At 40.5% G+C, this 23,743-nt stretch overlaps 1 protein-coding gene across 1 annotated transcript in view; it reads right to left on the bottom strand.

The window, feature by feature from the left end:
- Nox3 (NADPH oxidase 3) overlaps window positions 1–23,743 on the bottom strand; it is a 58,365-nt gene that overhangs the window by 29,613 nt on the left and 5,009 nt on the right. The window contains exons 5-9 of the mRNA XM_004628501.2: window positions 16,616–16,761; window positions 13,979–14,160; window positions 9,689–9,818; window positions 4,407–4,499; window positions 2,359–2,612 (exon numbers count right to left, since the gene is read on the bottom strand). Coding sequence (XP_004628558.1) covers window positions 2,359–2,612; window positions 4,407–4,499; window positions 9,689–9,818; window positions 13,979–14,160; window positions 16,616–16,761 — 805 coding nt within the window. The remainder of the gene's footprint in view (window positions 1–2,358; window positions 2,613–4,406; window positions 4,500–9,688; window positions 9,819–13,978; window positions 14,161–16,615; window positions 16,762–23,743) is intronic.

Raw genomic sequence — 23,743 nt, forward strand, 5'->3', positions numbered from 1 at the left:
TGTGATAGAGTACTTGCCCAACAGTGGTGAGGACTTGGGTTCAATTCCTGGAACTGAAAACAAAACAAAACAAAACAAAACAAAACAAAACAAAACCCCAAACAAACAAGAAAAAAGAAACATGGGATGGAATTCAGGAGGTATAGTTATATATACTTGAAAACAAGAATGTGTGGGTGTTCTTAGACATCACAATGTTAAGTGAAATAAATCAGACACATGAGCTTAAATATCACATGGTTTCTCTTCCATGAGAGACCCAGAATATTAATAAAGAGCAAAATAAGAGAGCAGTAATCGGAACTAGGGACCAAAATCCTTTTCAAATGGGAAAGGGATCAAAAGATGGAGGAAGGCAGAGGGAAGGGAAGGCTATAAATACACATAACTGGGTGCAGTGGCCACACCAGTGCAGGAACAGGAGGCGGAGCGGAGGAGCCCGCGGAGGATCGCGGGGAGCGGATCTGGTTGGGCTGCCCCTGGGAGGGTGCGCTCCACCGCCAGAAACCAAACGCTGAGGAGAAGGACCCCCGCCCCCGTCAGGCCTTGCAGGGAGACTGAAGTGCTGGCTGGTTGGTGAAGGGAGGGGGCTGCCCGGCTCAGTGGCTGTGTGCACACGAAGCAGAAGCCAGGCTGGCAAACGGAGAGAGGGTGTGGATCGCAGCAGTGCCCAGGAGCGGGCAGAGACCAGAGAAGCAGTCAGACACTGCGTGCGCGCGTGTGTGTGCGTGTACCTACTTTATTCCCAATTTTACATATTTGTACTGTAAATTTGGATGTTTATTACATTTCTTACCATCCATCATAAAAAAAACCCAAGAAATTGTTCTTACTGAAATAGTCAGATGTCATCAATTTGGGGTTCTGGTTTGCTCAGATGATGCACATGCCTGGCTTAATACCATGTTCTAGGCTGGGCTAGAACGTGCAGGCTTCGTGAGTCAGTCTCCCAGAGTTCTGGGATTACAGGTATGCGTCACTGTGCCCAATTTATCATGCCATTCTTTGGTGTCAACGTTTGAAATGAAGGCCTGTGACTAAATGTGCTTGTCTCCAGTGTGATACACTTACAGTCCTGTATCCAGTGGGAGAGGGAAAGGGATTCGATTCCATCTGATCCTTTTTTTTTTTTTTTTTTTGTGATAGGGTCTTTCTATGTAGCTCAGACTGTCCTTGAATTCACTATGTAGCCTCAGATAGCCTCAAATTTGTAGCAATCCTCCTGCCTCAGCCTCCCGAGTGCTGGGATTATAGGCGTGTGCCACCACACTCAGCCTTGATTAGATTCTATGCCTTACACTTATAATGGTACTTGTTACCAATAAATATTTTCCAAGTTCAATGAGCTGAAGAAACCCTATTGCATCTAGAATTTACTTTTTATGTTATTTTATCTTTATTCTTTACCCACCATGTCTCAGACACTATACTAGTCCCTAGAGATACACAAGATGAAGGACAGTGCCCACCTTCAGGAAATTCCATCCCAAAGGTACTGATACTGTGCTTTCCCAGGGTCATAGATGCTGTCCCTCTAAGGATGGCAGACGTAGGAATCTCTTGATGTTTCTTTTGAAATATCAGGTTCTTTGAAAATTAGAAGTAATCTGGAATAGTAATAGGAATTGACTCTATATCATTATTTGTTTAAAAATGACAGGAGTTATCATTTCCCCTGGGATTTCTATCCTGCGTTCAGGCTTTTTTGTGGGTTGAAGTGTATCCTCCAGTGGAAGTGTTGGGGTCTCCACCCCAGTACCTTAGGATGTGTCTTTACTTGGAAGTAGCATGGTGGAGATAAAGAATCCACTAAGATAAAGGCTTACAGGAGCAGAGTAGGCCCTGAAACTGACGTGACCGGAACATAAAATCCTTTGTCCACAGCCAAACTATAACAACTATCTTCTGAGAACCTCAGACTGCAATAGAAAAGAATTTTCAGAGTTGCCTGACTCATGGAAGGCAGTGTATAATTAGATAAGAGATGCTTTTGGAGTTAGGGAAGCAAAATGTTCCTTCTTTCTGGATCATTGCCTACTTGTGTTGAACATTTGTATTTTTTTTAAAATCTAAAATATACTTGCTTCTCTTAGAAGTCTCCTACATTATAATTTTTTATGTAGATTCTCAGATTCAAAAAAAAAATGAACTCAAGCTTATAGCTTAACATAAAGACATTGCCAAATGTGGTAGGATGTTAATGCATTACATACTTTACTGTTTGTAGTCTTGTGATTGAGACATAAAAGAGGAATGGGAGGCTGGGGAGATAGCTCAGTGCAATAAGTGCTTGCCTAGAAAATGCAAGGTCTGGAATCTGGTCCCTGGTACCACCAAAAAAGAGGCATGGACTCTCACCTTGGCAGGCTGCAAGGCACCTGGAGGGCATGTCGCTCTGCTCCAAAGGCTTTAAATAAAGCTTCTGTCCAGTCTCCTGCTGCCCGGATGTGCACACTGAAGAAGTTCTCCTGGGGCGCAGAAGTGAGGGTGAACGGGTGCCATTCCAGCAGGGAGATGGCCGCACACTGGAGGAGGACGTACTGCCCTGGAGCCATCTTAAAGTCACGCTTTTTCATCTGGAGTTCCAGAACTGCAGATGGGTGACTAATCACCTACATTACAACAAGACAGTCCTTTGCCTTTGCGCTCCAGGGAAGGAGAAAGAAATGAAGGTTGGTTTTTGTCCATCTAAGATTTTTAGAATTAGGTTTTTTTTTTTTTTTTTTTTTGATGGTATGATTTGCTCAGGCCATTGGCTATGAGTTGCCAATGATACTTGTCACCATTTTTATATCTGAGTTTGTGATTAAGTAAGAATGAAGTTTATCCTCCTGACTGCCATGGCTGACATTTGGGAAGGTGCTATGTGGTGCCCGGCATGTGACTCTGTGGCTCAAAATATGAGGCTTGCCACGGCAGTTAACCAGGTCCAAGAGACTCCAAGTTGACATGCCATGAACAGCATGTATTGCGCTCAGAGTTAAAATGGCTCACCACCTTATCTCCCCATTAAAAAAAAATTCTAGAAAGACTTTGTCTTGTTTGTCAGTTATCTGTATCTTTTCTCAATCTCTTGTGAATGGACATGAATATTTACTTATGCATGCTGAGTGAAAAAAAAAATCTTCCAACTCACTCTAAAATGTTTCGCTAATTTGTTTGCTTTTCTTTTGTCTTAGTTTAATGAGTCTTGTGTCCTATCAAGGGTTTAGATTTAGATACAAGGAAGCATCCTGCCAGGGTTCAAAACCTTTTATTACAGTTTATAACTTTTTGCTTATGCCAGGAAAGAACTATAATTTTCTTGTTGGAAGATTTTCATCTTGTTTTCTGAAAAATCCATGTCCTCTATGTCTTCTCTTGGGGCAAGAAGCAAGAGAGCACAGTCTAGTTTCTAGATAACCTGGACCATCCTTTTCCATTCAGAAGAACATTTCACAGCCTTTCATTATTACTTCCCTTCTTTCCTCTGTTATTTGTTCTGATCTTCTAAATGGTCTCCTTAGAAATAGCCCTAGAAGGTTTCCATGAGTTTTACTGTCTGAGTTTTGATACAACTTGACATCCTTTGGTACTTAACTTAAAAACACAAGTATGCAAAAACCATTTAAAACACAAATACGATTTTTCCTACATCTCCTTTTCTAAAGGCAGCCAAGGGGATGTATTGTTTTGTTAACATTGCATTAGTAAAGCAGTTTAGTTCTGGTTAGAATATAATGATTTCTATGAAACTCTGAAAAACTAGTGGGGGTTAAGTATTTGGTAAATTTTCAGTCTTCTGAAGATTTTTTTTGGACTATTTATTCCTTTTTTCTTTCAGCATGAGGTTAAAAATTTAAGAGCTGCAAGGATGGATAACAAGACAGGAAAATCTATCAACATGCATCCACTCACTAGGGTAAAGGGCCAGGTGTGCTCTTTTTTTTTGTCCTAAAATCCCCTGTACCACTCTTGTTCTGAATCTTCTGACTGTTTTCTTGTTCTCTGCTCAATAATCCCATGTGAAAATGTGAATGTTTGAAAAATCTTTATGTCCTATTTGTAAGTTTGCAAAATCTACATCTTTATGTGGTGAAAGAAAATAATATGATCAGAAAAAAGTATTCTTACTCCTCCTTTCTTCTCTAGTGAAAAACCAGAAAAAAGAGAAATACAGAGAATTCTAGTGCCGTACTGCAAACCTTTATCAGAATTCTGTGTACCAGTCTGGAGCCCTGATCCCTGTCTTCAGTAAAATTAGTCACACTAAAAGATGCTCAGGATACAAGCAATTATTAGAACAGAAGATGAACCTCTAAATTACAGACAGTTCTGCAATAAAAATGGCAAATTAAAAACTTGGGCTAATAAAAAATTTTCATCTACACTCAGGTTTTTATTCAGACATAAAGCTACACGCATACCTTGGTAATGACAACTTCTTGTTGAAATCGCCAGAACCTAATTATTCTTTCACATGCATACACGAACACAGGGCCCAAAAACCATTTCCAAGCCTGCGGAGAGCAGAAAAAGACACACACACACACACACACACACACAGAGAAAGGAAATGAAAATAGAATCCAAATATTTTCAATTTGAGCCAAATCAATACATAACATGATGAGGTTTAGACATTTTCCTTTACCTTGGGCCCAGTTATCAACAACAAAGATGTCTCCTTCTATTAAATACTATAACACTCAATTATTCCTTGAAGTCTACAAGCTTATTTAAGAGATTAAACTCTCCTATATTGGTTTTTATGTTTACTTGATCGATGATGCCTTTATGTAATTAGAAATAATTGAATTTGCAAAGAAATAAGAAAGCAGATTGATGTTTATGTTACATATGATAGGGTCATAAATGTTTCCAAACTCAGCCAAAGTCAGAAGCTTATAAAGCAGCCCCACTCAGCCAATGTAGGACATGAAAATTAAATTTAAAAATTTAAATACCAATTTTTTTTTTTTTGCTAACAATGCATTACTACCAGGAGTTGTGTTTGAATGAACACACACACACACACACACACACACACACACACACCCCTCTACTATTATTTGGAATAAAATATAAAGCTAATTACTTAGCACCTTTTAAGTTCTAGTTACAGAGTCTGACCAAAAGCAGGAACGTTTGTTAGCAGAAGTAGGATACTGAACATGTTCTTCTCCAAATCAAACACTGTGTTAACTTTTCATCAATATATTCTGCTTTACAGTTGGTCAGTTTGCCAGAGGGCCACTGCTGTGCCAGGTGTTGTGTATGATGCAAAGTATCTTCTTCAGGTAAAGGAGAAGAAATGGTCACCTAAATATTTTGATGATTTATATTAGGTCTGGTACCAAACAATCTTGAGGGACATGTGGTATTTTCTTTGTTCTGCAGAAAGGAAACTAAAGCTTAGTAAGTTCAAATACCTCATCCAGGGTCACTGAGGTAACAAGGAGTCCGACCAAAACGTGACTCTGCTGCGTCCGACTCCCAGCTTTTTTCTTTCTAGGACCCTGGACTGCCTGCTCTGCACACTTAGCATCTGATGAAAATGGAATCGTATTTCTTTCTGGTCAGCATTAAAATCGGTCCTGAAGCTCTTTCACAGTACATTAGCAACTCATGAACTGCTTGAATTTTAGGACGTTAAGAGTTCTTAGAAATCTAGTCTAATTTTTCTTTTCAAGCAGAAAAACCTTGACCTTCTGGGAAGGGTCCAGGTTACATAGAGAAATAGGACTAAATCTCAGAGAGCAAGAGCCGGACCTCAAAGCTTTGAAAATGTCCCTGTATTTCCTCCTTGGTATTCTAAACCTTCACTCCTCCAAAAGGATCATGGGAACAGGAAAGGTGTGTCATTCGTTTGAACTCATTAAGTGTGTCCCAGTGGACTTAGCACTCAAGATTTCCTTCCTGGTTATCCTGAACCATCTCTTAGACTGACAGACTATAAGCTTTTAGCATCACTTTTACTTCCTTTGAGCTATCTTTCTTGGTTTGTTTTCTGTTTATTCCTTCCTCTGTCTGCTTGGCACATATTCTAACCTACATTTATTCCTTCTGCTTTTTACTTCTGGGGGTCTCTTGTTTGTCTGATAAGGCTAGATTTATGCAGACAACACAAAATAATTTGACCCACTTATTCTTTTTTTTTTTTTTTTTTTGCCTCAGCAGGGTTCAGCAATGTGTTTAAAAATGGCAGAAAGAATACAAGCTTCTGCCCACCTGTGCTGGGGCACAGCAGTGAAGGGGGACCACAGCAAGATGCAGACAGGCAGGGGCAGCAGGACAGGGGTGGAGCTAGGGAATGAAGCCTAGCTCTCACGTGCTTGAGTGAACCAGGTTTTAAGAATTGGCTTGTATATTTACAGAAAGAAGAGGAAGAATGTAATTCTATTTATATGGGAGGGGTGGGAGAGAGAGAGAGAGAGAGAGAGAGAGAGAGAGAGAGAGAGAGAGAGAAATTTGCAAAAAATACACGGTATATATTTTTACAAATAATAATTAGTATGCCCTTTAGAGCATTCTGGATATCACAAACTTCATTTTGGGTGGTGTCAAATCAGCCAGGGTCTTTGATTTTTCCATGCTGATAAAATTGAATGGATTATTTTTCTTTCTAGGGCTAGTCGAGGAGAATGTGAGCTATTACTCCTTAGTGCTATCTTTATTCTGGTACATAAATTGCTCCAGGAGGAAATAGCCCAGCTTAATAGTCCTGGAAGCTAAGGAATAAGGGTGAGATATTGCCATAAATGAATATTAAAACTTTCCTAGACATGCTGGTCAGGCTAGACATGATAGTGAAGACAGGGAGACCCAGGTCCCCAATCAAGAGGGTCACATGGCTGGGTGGACCCTGAATCTGGGCCTGGGACTACTAGCTCCTAACCTATGCCTCTAGGCACATCTTGGGTCTTATTATTTTCCAATTTTCTGTTTTGTAAAATGGGAAGTGACTGGAGAAAATTATTATTTAAGTTCCCTCAAGTCCTCAAATGCACTGGCTTTGCTCACAGCAATAAATATAGTGTTGGGGATATGAACTTGCTGACAGCAGTAGAGAGCTTACAGAATGCGCAAGTCTTAAAGGAAGTTCAGAGATCCAGAGTGAAAGGTGCAGGGGGTACAGAAGGAAGTACAGGGCCACACAGCCAGAAGCTTTGGCTTGTGGTATGGGCTTGCTGCAGAAGCCCCTTCTGACCACAGGCAAGAAATTGAAATTCCTTGGACCCAGACTTCCTCATCTATGACAAAAGGAGCAGAATTATTTAGAGTAAGTTTCTTCAATGCGAAAAATACAGTGTATACTCTTGGTTTTATTTTTTCTTCTTCAAAAATACTCAGAAAGTCATGGTACAGTGAGTATTTTATGATAGAAATAAAACTATGTTGATTTAAAAGCAGCAGTAATGAAACTTGTTTCCTCCACTTTCACTCCTGGTTTTTCATTCCTACCAGAAAATAAGAACATGCTGGCTCGGATTTTATTTTATGTGTGTGTTTATGAATAGCCTCTTTTTTTTTTTTGACAATAAAATCTCCCGGGGCAGGACCCATGTTTCTAAATTTGTTCAGTGAAATGTAAACATTTAATGGCTACTTGCTGAAGTTCATTGAAATGATTCTACCTTAATTAAAGCTTCACCGCTTACCACTATCATTTGCTAATATTTAAAAAAAAATCAACCTTCCCATTACTGTTTGTTGATACTACAGTTAAATGAAATATGGTGTATCCTTGGCTAAGGCGGACTGGGTGTCTTTTGGGACTGGATTGCATGAGCTATCCTTGTATCTGGAGACTTGTGTGTGTTTCAGAAATTGAAGTGGAGAGGAAGAATTAGATATGTGGGGGAGGAGAATTTCTTTGATCAGTTATGACTACACCACATATGTACAAAGCCTTCTCTGTCCCAACCCTGGAAGGAGTGTACCACTAGAGGCAAATGGATAACTATTTTCTCAGTGACAACATCCAGAAAAGGCACTGAGTGAAAGCAGGTGAAGAAGAAACAATGGAGGCTCGCAAAAACGAGCACAGATGTGGTGCAGTGAAGCCCAGAAACTCTTGCTCGTCCTTGGGGTGCCTTTCGGATTCAGTGTCTATAAGACATCCGAGAGAATATTGTACCGTTCAGCCAAGCGATAATGGCACAGCCCACACACGCTCTGCATCAGGATCCATTAAAAATAATGGGAAAGAGTGACACTCTGAGTTTGGGTGCGCAAGGAGGTGTAGCAGGGGAGAGGTGGCAGAGAGATGGGTGAGTCCCCCCTTCTTAATGATAATTAATGTCAGCGTGTGCTGCTGGGAGCAGGTCCTGGTCTGTATTCATGAAGTGTGGGAGACTATTGATTTTTTTATGGAGAAGCTGTAGCTGAAAATTTTAGAGAGGCATTCATGTTCTTCATTAATATGCAGGCTGGATAGTGGCTACCGAGAGTTGAGTTTAAGATAGAGACAATCTATACTGGCCTTTAAAAGAACCACAGCCTAATGGGCACATCTATTTTGGTTCTCTCAGTTTTAAGCATTACTCTCAGTAGTTTCATCCTTAAACTCTGGTGCTTAAATTCATGTATGTGACTTTTTTCCAAAAGCAATTATTTATATTCTTCCTATGTTGATGACTTAATTTCCTAAATCCCCATCATTTATGCATCATTATATTCTATTACCCCATCTTCTTTATCATGCATATTTTAGGGACTTGCTTTCTCCTAGTTTTAATCTCCTAGCTTCATTTATATTTTTTCATGCATCATCCAGCTATCTCAAAGGTTTACACTATCCGAAGGACATGAGAGGAGACTTAATAAGATTATTATTCTTATTCACTTATGCTACAAACTGTAATGACTGTAACGCACTCAGGAAATCTTACATTTGTGATCTGTAGACATCATCATCTACTCTGAATAATTAAGTCTTTTCTTGGCTTATATTATCATCATTTTAGTTATAACAGCTGGATTAGTACAAGAAGTAAATACATTGGACACCTGAATGTTTTCTATCTTAAAGTTGTAGGAAGAAAGAAGGTAAGGCTGGAGAGAGGGCATGATTCTAACTTGGTGGAATGTAATCCGAGGTTGAGAATTGGTGTCGTTAATATGCAGAGTGGAGAAAGCAGTTTTCAGGGGTCAGGGAGCTAGAGGCCAGAAGTGCAGAGTCATTTCTGGGTTGGTATGAATCCCTACCGTATTAGACATCCACATTTAAATGTAAGTGAGGAATGCATTTCAAAGCTAAGCAGAGTGCTTTTGGCAGTAAACCTCTTTTAAAATTATCCATAACTTGATTTGTCCATTAGCACACTTAATAAAGAGTTGGCTTTGTCTAGTGGTGAAATGGCCTGTTCCTTTTTTCAAGCATATAAAGGCTGTAGTTATTTTAACTGTGAGGACAGTTACTTTTAAAAGCTCTTGGTGGGCTGGCCAAATAGCTCACAGGATTAAAGCACCTGCAAGCAGGCTGGGGATTCCATCCCTGGGCCTGCAGTGCTGGCCCTGCCCCTGGGGTGTGCTGAGATGGCAATTGAGACTGGGCGTGGTGGTGTGTGCCTGTAATCCCAGCTCTTGGGAGGCTGTAAGCAGGTGGATCATTATGAGTCCGATCTAGTAGTGAGGCCCTAGACACTCTGTAGACCCTTCCCTAAAATACCAAAAAAAAAAAAAAAATTCTTGGTTTCATTCTTACCGAAGGTTCCTGGCCAGAAAACTGAGGCACAGGGCATGGGCCAACTGCCTGCCATTCAGCATAGCGGTCTCTACAGAAGGTGACATTGTGTAGCAGGACACTCTCTGGAGTTTGGCCTCGGATAATCCGACTTAAGACAAAAACACACACACAACATCAAATTGATTTTGTGTAATCTCATTGTACCACAGCTATGTATTCTACAGTGGGCTCTGAAACAATACTTCCATTTCTTGAAACTTCAGCTGTCACTCATTTCTCTAAGCATCTTTAAAAATAGGTATTTAAAAAGCTTTGGATAACTTTGAAGATCCCAGAAAAGAAGTGCCCCTCTGTGGTACCCTGTGTTAAATTGAAAGTGTCTATATTAGAGAATTCATAATGAAGGAAATTGTTTGAACACATGCTTTTGTAGACCGTTGAATTTAATTAGGTTTCATCTCGTCCTGATTGCTGATTTGGGCTAATTGGCTAACTTTGTACTATTTGGTTCTTTTGCAGATTGATTTAACTTCTACTTAAACTTCTTCTTACTTTGTTTCTCACAACTTAGAAATTTTCAAGGGAAGAAATGAAAAGCAGTGCCCTGAATAATGGTGTTTTCTTCTCTCAATGACCACTAGCAGGCTTAGTGTTTGACAGGGTCAAAATAGGTCACTATGATGCATATCTTTGAGACTGTGTAGATAAATTTCAGGGCAGAAAGAAAAGCCAGGTTTTGTGAATGGAGCACTGGATGAAGAGTCCTGTAATCCTATTATATTGATCATAAATGTATCTGTGACTGACCTTTGACAAATCACTTTGGTACCAACTTTCAGGGTTACCAACTGGTGCTCTTGCTGCAAAGCATCAGATGTGGAGGTCATGTAACCCGAAGTTGCTCAAGTCCTGAATGTTCATGAATAAGGTACATTGATTCATTTTGAGAAACAAGGAGCTCATAGGCTAGAAATTCTACTGGCCATGTCCTGAGGAGCCTGTGGAGAAGCAGTGCCCTTTTGTATCACAGAGCATGGGAAGAGGAACAGCAGTATCCATGGGCACAGCCTCGTGTCAGCCAGAGGTGACATGCTGGCCTTTGTCCAGGATGTTTCTAAACCTGATAACACCCCCTTTAAGTTCACTGAGCAAAAATAGCTGCAAATCTCTGATGCACAAATGACACCTAGGTGAAGGAAGGAGACTCATGAAGGGAACCAGGGAAAGGACTCTGCAAACTTCAATGTCTTCTTTGTCAGACATTAGACAACATTTCTCATATCACTTAAAAGAGACTCCAGATCTTTCAGTCTATGCATTTGTTATCTTTTAAAATTTTAAACATTTTTAATGTCTCTACACCTATCATATAATAGGTAGATTAGTGGGCTTTAACACATTCTAATAATCCCACTTTTACTTGGCATTTTGTATAGCATTTGCAAATTACTTTAGCTGTAAACAGGAACTGTAGAATACTTCAAGCTGGGAAGATTAAATGAGACCCTTATCCCAAAATAAGCCTTTCAAGTAGTTTAAATGACTAGAAAGCTTCATCTCATGAAATGTTACTTGGATATTTGAAAAATATCTCTAGTGAAGCACTGTCCACTGAAACCCTCTTGTGCTTTTGCAATGAGTGCACCAGGGTACAAATGGGAGGACCATGCATTTAGGGAACTGCAGATATAATTCCTGGGGTATGGACCATCAAGAGAAATGTGATTGTCAGGGACAACAGCCCCAGTGGCACTGGGAGAAGAACCAGGGGTAGGAGACACCATGGCCAATTTCTGGGGTGGAAGATTGGCATATACCTTCTTCCCTACCAGCCAAACAAAAAAGGAACATAAGATTTCAACACTCCGAGGAGTTCAATTGCAGATACCTTTAAGTGGAAAGAGAACAGAAAGAAGGTCTTCAGCCATGTAGCAGTGTACAGGTGGAGGCTGGCAGAGCAGGTTACAAGCACTAGCAGAGGGAAGGGCAGTCTTTTACAGAAAAATATGGCTCTTCAGGTAACTCTTTTATAGTGTGTGTGTGAGACAGGCTGAGGGGTGGTGGGGCGCTCTCAGTGAGGCACGGGCAGTGAGAGACAGCTCAAATCTGTGTCTTCTAGAAGTGGAAGGCTGTGGAAGGAAGGGCATCTCCTGTAGAAAGGGGTGTGGTGCAGGCAACTGACTTCTGGAGATGTGAACCCCAGCAGGGTCCCAAGCAGGACTTCCAGTCACTAAGGCGTGTGCTTCTTTTTGGGTCAGGTTGTCTTTGCAGCGTGTACCTGCACTTCTGGGTTGGCAGAGATCCATGACCTCCACCTTCAACAGCGAGAGGAGAATTGAGAGCAGAAGCAGCATTCTACTGGTACAGGAAGCAGCAAGGGCTGCTCGCAAGCCATACAAGTGTGCAAGTGGCACTGGGGATGTTCTCACAGGGGATGACAAAGAACAAGTGCGGTCCTGTTCTTTTCTTCAAAAGTTTAAGAGTAGAGATTTACTTGCCTAAAGGCTGGTGTCCTAAGTCTGATTCTGCCATTCATTTATCTTGGAATTTATTTATTTATATTAAAAGAATTATTTATTTATTTATTTATTTGAGCATGGTCTCACTACACAGCTCAGACTCATAATGATCCTCCTGTCTCAGCCTCCCCAGTGCTAGGACTGCAGATGCATACCACCACACCTGGTTCTTTCTTTCTTTCTTTCTTTCTTTCTTTCTTTCTTTCTTTCTTTCTTTCTTTCTCTTTTGTATTTTAGGGAAGGGTCTACAGAGTGTTCAGGGTCTCACTACTAGATTGGACTCCTAGTGATCCACCTGTTTACAGTCTCCCAAGAGCTGGGATTACAGGCGTGCACCACCATGCCCAGTCTCAATTGCCGTCTCAGCAAGCCCTGGGGGCAGGGCCAGAACAGCAGGCCCGGGGATCAAACCCCTGGGCCCTGTGCCTTCTTGCATGTGCTTTAATCTACTGAACTATTTGGCTGGTCCCATGTCTGGTTTGAGTGGGTGGCACGGCACGCCTGTGGTTCCCATTCAGGGACTGGCACAGCATGTGATAACAGGGATTGAACCCGGTTCCTTCCTCTTGCCAGACTGGTGCTTAGACAGCTGAGCTATCTCCCCAGCCATATCTTGGAATTTAAGTGTCCTGTTTTGCCCTTTGCACATCCATCTAGGTCCTCCTTAAGAACTGAGAAAACTACCCCTTCTAAAATCATGATGCAAATGAAAGAGCTTTGAAAGTAGTAACATGGACAAGAAAAAGTGTTAATTTATTAAAAATTAAAGGGCACAAGGTCATTTCTAGGTAACGGTTATCTAATCAAGTCAGGACTCTTAATTATTATTTAAAGAATTGAAGAACATTTTAGTTGGGGCCAGCATGTTGCACCCCCCTCAAATACTTCCAATGCTAGTGCAGCTTCAAAATGAATGAGTACACAGCTATCAGGTAGGTGCTGAATGCCAGAAGAGCATCTTCTGAGTATATTATCTTCAAAAGCATCCAAGTATAACATCTTACAGGATGTCTGAACAAAGAAGAATCTCAGCGATCAATAGGGACACAAACTGAGAGAACACAGAAGGATTTTCCCACTCTAGTGAGTAGCTCAGGGTACAGGCATCGCCTCACACTGTCCCCACACTGTCCCCTCCCACATACCAGGTTGAACTGATGGTTTTGGTTAAGCAGAAGTGAAATGTTGGTGTCAAAGTGTATCTCCTGACTAATCCCTCATAAATTGGATTGAAAAAATAGGTACTGAAGGAAACATAGATCTATGGTCATCCAGCAGTCATTAGAATTCCTGAATCTGAAAACATGTCAGGAGTCACTAACAGAGTCAGTTAGGAAAAATAAGTATACTACCCTACCTCTGTAGCTTGTTTTCTGTGTTACTAAAAGAAGTTTTTCACTGTGAAGGTGTGTTTTCACATATGCATCCTTTAATCACTGCATGCCATAACCTGCCATCAAAAGGACCTCATAAGATTGTTTTGAAATTCATACAGAGGGCTGGAGAGATAGCTCAGTGGTCTAAGTACCTGTCTGGCAAGTGCAAGGACCTGGTTTTGATCCCTGGTGCCACATGTTGTGCTGGTCCTAGAACCCCTGGGGCACCATGCTGGCCACCAAAACCGGGCATGGTGGTTCATGCCTATAATCCCAGCACTGGGAAGGCTGAGACAGGAGGATCACTTCAAGTCTGAGCTGTGTAGTGAGACCCTGTACCAAATAAATAAATAAGATTAAAAAAATTTTATAGAGATAAAAATTTTAAGACACTGAGCATAGTATGATCTTACCCTAGCCCATGGATAGCCAGGCTGATGAAGAAGATGATGAAAACATGGTGTGTACACCAGAACAACTCATAAGAGTACTGTCGGATGAACTCTGTAGAAGAAGTCATGATCAAGATCAAAGCCAGAGAGATCACCAGGCCAGTAATGCCTGCTGTTGTCGTCAGCAGCCCCACAATCGTGTTCTGAGAGAAATGAACGACACAGCTTAGTATCTTAGTACATTTTTGTGGGTTTTAGTGTAAATACTTGAGAGTCAAGGCAAGAGCCATCCTGAGAAGCATATTATCCTCAGGAGTCCACTCACGACTCGAGAAATCAGCTGCCTCACTTTCCCTTTGCCCTGTCTTACAGTAGACGTTTGCTTTGCTCAAATTGTATAAGACACACAACAATAATTACATTTTTTCCACTTGTATAAATTAATTTTCATGTCAAAGTTACTGGCTGAATTGAAATTAGCACAAAACATAAAGAGAGCATTTTAAGATAAAGGGCTGCAAGGTAAATCTGTTTTAAGTTTTTAATTTTAAAAATGAAAATGCAGATCACTGTACTTAATTGCATTTTAACATTAATAAACACATTTTTGAGAGGTGCCTCAGGGGCATTCCTAATAAAGCAGCTACGTACTCTGTTCCTCTGGTAGTGATTCCTTGCTCTTGCTTTTTAATTGGAAGGACCATGACTTGCACTTCGTTCACACTACCTCAGGGGGCCTGAAATATGGCCTGGTAAATCCTGGTGATCAATAAAGGTACAGCTATTCTTGCTTTGTGAATCCTTCCAAAAGGTTGCAATTCTGACCCCTGAGTGCAAAGGACGCTTAAATAACCTTTCCAAAAATGAATCTTAAAGCACTTCGTTTTTATAGTGAGTTTCCCCTATTCTTACCCAGCCATTAGTATTCATACACTGCACTACTATCATTGAGCCGACTATGAGCTCAATAAACTCACACTACATCTTTTGTCAGTAAACTCTCATTAATTTGGGCTGTTTTGAGATCTGGAGGTAATTTGGACAGGGACTTCTCCGTTGTTTATTTTTCTTTGTAGAGCAAGAAACGGAAATAAAATTGGAAGGGGTATGTCTTCAACATTTAGAAGATTTTTTTTTTTTTTGCAAGTACACTCAGGCATTTTAGAAATCCATTTACAGCATATGATGTACTAATTTTAAATCATTCTTCTTAGACTATTAAATCAAATCTTCACTTTTTTCTAGCAACACATTTATAGACTGGTTTGGGTTGCAAGGAATCCTCTTTGACGCAGTCCCAGTGCATCTCCTTTGAAATACCCTGTAATGTATACTTTGTTATTGATACTACTTTCTCTGCAAACATCCCAAATTAGAAGGTTTTCTGAGCTTAATTAGTACTTCCATCATATATTGCTTCTAAAATTTTGAAATAACTCTGCCGGGAGTAGCTCAATTATATTGTTCAATTGCCTTAAAAGTTATCTATGATAAATGCTGTTTATTATACAGTCTATTCATAATGTTGAGATTTACTCTCATGTCTATGTAGCTGCAAATTTCCAGTGCCTTTGTGGGGAGGAGCATTAACCCCAATAGGTGCCCAGAAAAATGCTGTGACTCAACTCAGTGACAATAGGGCATTCATTTCTACATGCTTAGGGCATTTGTAGCTTTGATTTATCACTGTGAAAATTGTGCTTCTAATTGCTGTCAGTTAAGAAAAGGTAGCTTGACTTGATCAATGGCCTCATATTGAAAATCATCCTGGGATAATTAGGAATTTGACAGGGACGAATCTTTCCCCAAACACTTCGGCTTTTCTTCTATCAAGGAAAGCTATTTGAGGAAAATGGTCACTTTTACAGTGATAGCCCAGACAACAATGGAGAGATGTTTACTGCCAGGCATATTGCCTTAAGGCTTTACTTGGGAAATACAAAATTTTTTACAACTTGATCACTCTGCTGGACACACATTCTGCTAGGTAGTACCTGGAAAAAGACCTAGATCTTTTCTAGTACACAGAGAGAGGAGTGTTCTTATCTTGAAAGAAGAGGGATTTCTGGGGCTATAGTTTTGCTTTTTTTCCCCCCTGCTTCTTCACAGGTTCTATTGCTGTGTATATAGAAAATTAACATTAATGGTATCGCTAGCCTTGCAGGTCTTCTTATAAAATTAGCTTTTTGCCAGTCTCTGATTTTGCAAGTCCATTTCTCCTCTATGCCAAAGTATGAGGCATAGGAGAAGAGATCCAGAAAACAATTTGCAAATTGAAAATGAAGACATCCACTTTATAATCTGGATTTAGATGGCACCTTAGTCTTTATAACTTGAACATCAGTGAAAAAAACCTGAACATAAGATGCTCTTCAAATTCAAAACTATTAGGGCTTTAACAGGTTATTGCACTTCCTAAGTAATGCACATACATTTTCTTAATTAAGTGGCACATGTTTTTCTCCCTGCTCATAACCTCTCAGCATAAGGGTTGAGAAAATAACTTTTTTCATAAAGGTGAAATTGCTGTTAACATTTGGCAAAAATGTTCCAGCTTGCTGTTGAAAGTTTTTGAAATGCATTTTTTTTTTTCTGATGAAAGGATAGGAAAAGGAAAGAGTTTTTAGAAAGACAGCGAGGCAGCATGCAGGGACTCACAGTGTGCAAGGTTCGGACAGGATTGAGGTAACTTTCATTTGGTGCGTTGCCAAGTTGGGACAGTGCAGCCGCCAGCGCTGGGGCATCCTCCGACTGGCTCACATGGAAGCGCTCCAGGTTGAACAAATGTGCCACAGTGTGGATGGCTGAGGATGAGGGGATGACATTAGACAGGGGCCGTAAGGGGCTTGTTCTTTGGAGTTACTCAAAACTACTGCATCACTGTGTGCATGTTTCTCTGTTCTGCTTTTGTAATCTCCAAGGAAAACTGTTATTTTGTGCTTCTTTCCCAGGGTCTTGGTTGGAGTGGATCAAATACTTCTGAACATGGTGTATGACTCACTACATTTATTTTAATTGTATTAAGAAACGTAACTCTCAATTCATCATAATTTAATTCTAAGCATATAATCATGCTGGGAGTCAAATAAGTCTTATGATGTCATGTGTAGTTATCTATGAAATAATTTTTTTTTGCAGTACTGGGGATTGAACTCAGGAGCCTACACTTGCCAGGCAGGTGCTTATTCTACTGAGATATCTCCCTGGCCCTATAATTCTTAAGTAAAGGTAATATATGTTATAGCTTAAGTATAGAATTTCCTTAAGGCAGAAAACATTATTCTAGTACACTGTACATGATAAACACTGTTGTATGTCACTGATAGCAAAGAAATATCATTTTATTCTCTTTTAGATCTTATATATTTTGTTCTTTGCTTTACACATTTCAGCATATATGTCTATATTTCTATCCATCAACATATACATGTTTGCATATGCTCTTTCTATTGTACTGAAATAAGCAAGTACTTGTGGAATGCAAAACCCTTTCTATTTTCAGTAGTAATCAACTGCTTTCTAGTTCTGAGAATTGGTGTTGTTTAAATTCTGGTTGGAAGGAAAAGGCTCCTGAAGCACCATCTAGCTTTAGGACTGTCTGACGTCAGGATTCTTTCCCATCTTGTGAAATTCATAGGGAACACTGTGGTCACAGCAGCCAGATCACCACATCCTACTGCTTTTGTATCCAGTAGGGTGCCCAGTGCCACCTGCTGCTGGGATCAGACTGGAGAGGGAACTGAAGGGTGAACTCTAGAACCCAGGGCATAGGTCATTCACAGTTGATTTCCTCTCCCCCTTCTTCCTTTTCCTCCTCCTCCACTTGTTAATCTCTTATTTCTTCTTCCTCCTGTTCATGTCCTTCCACTTCATTTTTTTTCCTCCTTCTCTTATGCCCTCTCATCTTTTCTACTTTCTTCCTCTTCTTCCTCTATTCTTCTTTTTTCCTTTCCTCTTTTATTTTTCTTCTCTTCCTCTTCCTCCTTCCTCCTCCTCCTCCTTCTTCCTCTCTTCTTGCTGTACCCACACTGAGAAGTAGCAGGACCTCCTATGATTATCACCTACAAATATTGCAGGTGGGTTACAGAATCCTCCATGGCTGTTCACTTTGGGACAATGTATGGAGGAATGAAGGGCAAATAGGACCATCAGAAAATTCTAATAATATCTGTTTCATTTTAGTCCCTGTAGCCTTAGTTATATACTTATTTAGAAATCCCATCCTCTTTTGAGCATAATCTTTCTCTGTTACTTGTGCCCTTTCCATCAGAGTCAGTCTCGGTTCAGATTTGCAAGATTATATGACTTTAAAACTCGATTCTGTCTTTTTTTAAATAAAGTACTCGGCCTCAACTATTTTTATACAGTTATGGAAAACTATACTATTAACCAAATTACTTGACTAATACAAGTAATTTGGTTAATAGTCACAACCATGTCTAGGCAAGGAGTATCTTGTGTAGTCACGTATCCACAAAGCTAGAAAAGCTCGTCCACCAATACAATGTCCACAAAATGAGAAAGATTTGCTGCACTGACCATAAGCACTGCTTACCAGTATTTCTAATTGCTATTTTTCTATCACTGTTTCAAGCTCTTACAAAATAAACAATATATCTCATAGCTAACAAAAGTCAAATGCTCACTATATACCACGTAGTATTATAAATGCTTTAGGTATATTATCAGATGTAATCCTCAAATATCAGTCCTATTTTACAGACTAGTATTCAAAAAGTTAATGATGAAAGTGGGTTAAAATCCTATTTATTTGTTTGTAAAGTCCAGGCTTTGAAATTTAGGTGATGTTGCTTGTTTTAATTAATTAAAAATTAGTATACCTTGCTTTTTACTCAAAAGTAGTTTCTGATATGATTTTAGACAAACTCTTTGAAAGGTTTTCTTGAAGTCTTTAATGTAGAATCCTGAAGCAAGTAACTGATCAGGGAAAGTGAAGTTCTCACTGTTGGCTGACATAAATGTTCCTTTACAATCTGCCCTTGTGTCCCGCCCCGTGTTTCTGCTCCCAGCTTCCTTTGAGTTCCCCCGTGGACCAAAGCTCTCCACACAGGAGCTGGAGCTGTTTCCATTTCATAGGCTTGGAAACTCTCTTGTTTATTTTGCTTGTTGCTGAAATGAAATAGCCAACACTCAAAGTTAAAGGAGGAAAAGCTCATTTAGCTCACAGTTGGTGAGGAGAAAGAGTCGCAGAGGAGAAAGAGTCCATGTCAGAGCAGGCAGGAGATGGCAAAGCATTAAGCAGTGAGCAGCAAGCAGCTGGTGTGGCAAGCCTGCCTCGGTCTCCTTGCACTGACTCAGGCTACCCGTTCTTTGGGTGGTGGCACTCATGTCCAGGGTGGCTCTTCCCATTTCCTGCACTCAGGACAGTACTAAAGCAATCAGTGGATATCTTAGCTGCTTTTGTCGTTGCTGAGACAAAATACCCCATGCTCAAAGTTAAAGGAGTCAAGGTTTATTTTGGCTCCCAGTTTGTGGAGGTTTCAGTTCATAGTTGGCTGATTCCAAGGCAGGTTGGTTCAGCAGAGGGGCATCAGAGAGGAGAAACAGAAGGCAGCCAGCAGTGAATTTGCCAGCAGCAAGGAGCGAGCTACAAGTGAGAAGCAGTGACCCTTCCTGTCCCTTTGTCCAGGCTCCCCACCCATAGGGTGATAGCACTCATATCCAGGGGCAGTCTTAATCCTAGCGTCACACCATCAATCAATCCTGCTATCACACTATTGAACACAGCCTCACTCACCCTTGATCACCCCGTCTCCAAAAAGCCCCACCTAGCTGCCTGAGGCTCTGGAGGGATGTCTGGATAACAATAGACTCATTCAATAATCCCACAGCCCTAATCTCAACATCACACAATTTAATCCCAGCATCACACACTCTAGATCCAGCCACCCCTGAAAAGCCCCACCTAGGACTGCATGAAGCTTTGAGGAGACATCTAGATATAAGATATAAGAAGAGCTGAGTTTCATATTACATTAAAGAATTGCTTTGCCATCATGTAATCCACATGTGACAATTACAAAGAGAATAGAAAATAAATTCTCCTTTTTATTATTCTATTTTCATAGTGTTATTCTCCTATGCAATGAGTTGTTGATCACAATCTGTTTTCTATTAGATTGATTTCCACATGAGAATTCGGCACTGTTAGACTACATTTAAGTGTGTGGATTGAATGATCAAAACCACTGAACTATTTATTTATTCTTATTGCCAGGTCTCTCCTGAAAGAGCCGAGGAAACTAATGAAGTAGAATGAAAAAAGCCCAAGGTACTTTTCAAGAGGAAGCTTCCCAGGGAATATGCTGAGCACTATTCTCCTCAATATTTTCTTGTACTTTAAAATTCGTATCTTAAATGTTCCTTTGCTTCAGTTTCCTCTATTTTGTTTTCATTTTACAAGGTATGGGACAAAGAGTGGAATATTCTATTTATCACAGGAATTTTTGGAATGAAAACTGCTTATGCCCATTTATTTGTCTAAACATTTTATTTCCCTCTTAGTTATGATTGTAATTGTATTGTGATTTTGGCACAGAACTAAAGATCCCAGGGACTAAATCCAGAGCTGTTGGGACTTGATGCTTACCAAGGGAGATGTTATTTTCACTCTTTTTTCAGACATCATACTTTCTAATCTTAATATATTTTAGTCTTTTTCTTTTTTTATAAAAAATCTTTTTACTTATTTGGTACAGGGTCTCTCTATTCAGCTTAGACTCATAGTGACCCTCCTGTCTCAGCCTCCCCAGTGTGTGCTCCACCATTACAGGTGTGCTCCACCATGCCTAGTTTCAGTGGCTGGCACAGCACACTTGGGTTTCCTGTTCCAGGGCTGGCACTGCATGTAGTACTGGGATTTGAACATGGGACCTTGTGCCTGTCAGGTAGGCATTTATACCACTGAGCTATCTTCCCAGCCCCTTTAGTCTTTTTCATATGAATAACTACATTGTCTATGTGTGGGGACAGTTTCTTTTGGGCTCTGATAAAATGCTCACGTGGTTTGATTTTTCTCTCAATCATCACCATTATTTCATGCTACTATGTTTAATGCTAGTCTGTAGCAGAAAGAATACTGAAGTGGATGCTTCTTAGCTACCTAATTTCTTCCAGCTTCTGTTTTGTCCTCCGTAACAAGGGTGAATTAGACAAAATTACAAGGCGATTGAAAGATATGGTTACTGTTTTAATTTTAATTTTTCCTTTTACTGTAAAAGACACATTGCCATTAAGCTACCTTAAAACACTCCTGACATTGGAAACACTTTTTATTCTTGCCATTTGCTGAAATAGTCATCTTTTTTTTCTTCATTTATGCATTTGTTATAGGGTCTTACTATACAGCTTGGACTCATAGAGATCCTCCTGTTTTCAGCTTCCCCAGCACTAGGATTACAGGCATGTGCTACAGCTCAGCGTGCCCAGGGGTGGGGCTGGCACAGCATGCAGCGCCAGGGATCGAACCCTGCGCCCTGCACTTGCCAAAGCAGGCACCTAGTCTGCTGAGCTATCTCGCCGGCACTGTAGACATCTTTTATGAGTTGTTTAGTTATGATGTAATGAATCAATTCCAAACATTTACCTTTCATGGTTGTTTGACTTTGGGAAAGAGTCATGCATTGTAGGCACCAGATTTGGGAATCGGGCAGGTAGTAACACACCACAGTGCTTTGGTGAGCTTGTCTCTCTATGGACTGCGCTTAGCAACAGCAGCAATCACCATATTTTTGGTCACATCTTGTAAACACACTCATGAAAGGGGACTTCCCAGACTGCTTCAGAAAGTGGCAGGAGTGATGAGACCAGTGTGTTTGTAACAAAGGGGAGTATTTTGAGAAGGATTGAGAGCCAAGTATCTTTTACTGTAATAGGCCTTTTTAATTTAAATATTCGCTGTATATTTCGATCACCTTTTGTACATATCTTAACTCCTTTCCAGCTGTGTGGCTCCAGTTATTTTTGTGAAGTCGACCGAGAATATTTAGCATCCAAATGGTCTCTGTCGACTAATATGAAAATGATACGGATGTGAGATCCATGTTTTGATTTGTTTTCAAAAATAACATTAGCTTAGATGGAGCCCTTGGTGTTAGAATAAATCCAGTGCTATTAGCTCCTCAGGTGAGCTTAGTCTGGTGCCCTGTGGACTTCCCTGGTCCAACTGATATGTCCTTAGGGCAGCCTGAGATGCACACTTCCATCACCCACTTAAATGAGCCACATGAAAAGGTGCTATATTTGGACCTTTGTGCAATTTTGTTTTCTTATCAGACTACTTTCAAAAGAGCTTAGCAATCTTGGACACCATACAAATATGCAGTTAGCGGGTGCATGAACTTCTGAGTTCAAATATAGAGCTCTTAATTGAATAGTGAACCAAAATATTGCAAAGTATACAATTAGAGTCAGTTGCCCTGAAAAAGTTTCCTTGGCTTCTCATTTTGTTTGGAGATCAAAAGAAACATAATTGAGGGGAACCCTGGAAGCATGGTCAGTTCTAGCTGTCTCTCTGTCTGCCTGTCAGTGATAACAGGAATGTATCATTTCAGAGTTAGCCACCTCCTAATTAAGCAGCCTTTGGAAACAAGGAACCAGGAACAAATGCTGGCTGTACTTCTGCAGCCAGAAGCTGGCTGAGATTATCGGATCTGTAGTCTGATCTCTAGGACAGTCCATGGTTTTGGTGCTATGCATCTGTGACTCTTGGGCAAGATTGGGGGCGGTGCCTTCATGGAGCTCCCAGGATACCAAGCAGAAATGGTTGCTTGCAATTTGATATGTCCAGGCCCTGAAAAATTTTGTATTTTGATCCTTTTTACTGTGGGGCTTCTGAGTCTTTATTTTCTGTTTTTTAACCTGCTCTCACTCCTTTCAAACTGCCCCCATTCTGTTTATTGATGTTTGTAAACTAATTTTAGAAACTCATAAGGAACTGCACTCAGGGTAATTGCATACCCCTGAAACCTGGCAGGCACAAGCCATGGAATTTGCTGGAAGGAACTGCCTGATCACTGTTTCCTTTGATGGAAACTCGGGTTCCAAGTACTACTTTTCAATTGAAAAGTCTTCGAGGTTTACATAGACCAGGGAACCCAGAAAGATCCATGTTAGTAAGAATGGAAAGGCTGTGCAACTACGAGTTTTATACCGGTGGGGTTATAGTTCCCCCAAATGATTTATTAGACAATGAAGAATGCTCCCGCAGCTTTTATCATAGGCAGCCAAGCAGGAAGGCAGAAAGCCAAAGGAAGAAGGGCTCCTGTCGCTGCCTTCTCGGTGATGTCCTTGATTATAGATACCATTGCTGTGCCTCTTCCCTCCTCCTCCTCCCCAGCCTACTTCCACCAGTCTCTAATTACATCCTTTAATGATCTGACCAATTAAAGCCTACAGTTCAACTTCTAGGGGAATGGATGAGAAATTAGAGGCTGGCATACAGACTTCCACGTGCATGCATTTCTTCCAAGGTTACACACCTCTATTAAGTCAGCCGGCTATTTGAAAAGCCACATAATGGACAAGGCTAATAAAATAAATGCAGGGACACTGCAGCTGCTCCTGAGAGACTGTGTCAGAAGGACACAATGTGAAAAGCAAGGTGTAGCCATGAGACCAGGGCTTAGTGTGTTTTTTTCCCCCCTTCTAAAAGCACAGTTGCCAGCGACATTTCTCAGTTAATGTGAAATGTAATAATTGCTTTGTCAGTGTTTGGGAGAAGTGGAGAGCTCTCTTCCCACCCTCCTGCCTTTGCCTGGGTAGAAA

The sequence above is a fragment of the Octodon degus genome, unplaced genomic scaffold (genome assembly GCF_000260255.1).
Source record: "Octodon degus isolate 3935 unplaced genomic scaffold, OctDeg1.0 scaffold00024, whole genome shotgun sequence".
In the NCBI taxonomy this organism is placed as follows: domain Eukaryota; kingdom Metazoa; phylum Chordata; class Mammalia; order Rodentia; family Octodontidae; genus Octodon; species Octodon degus.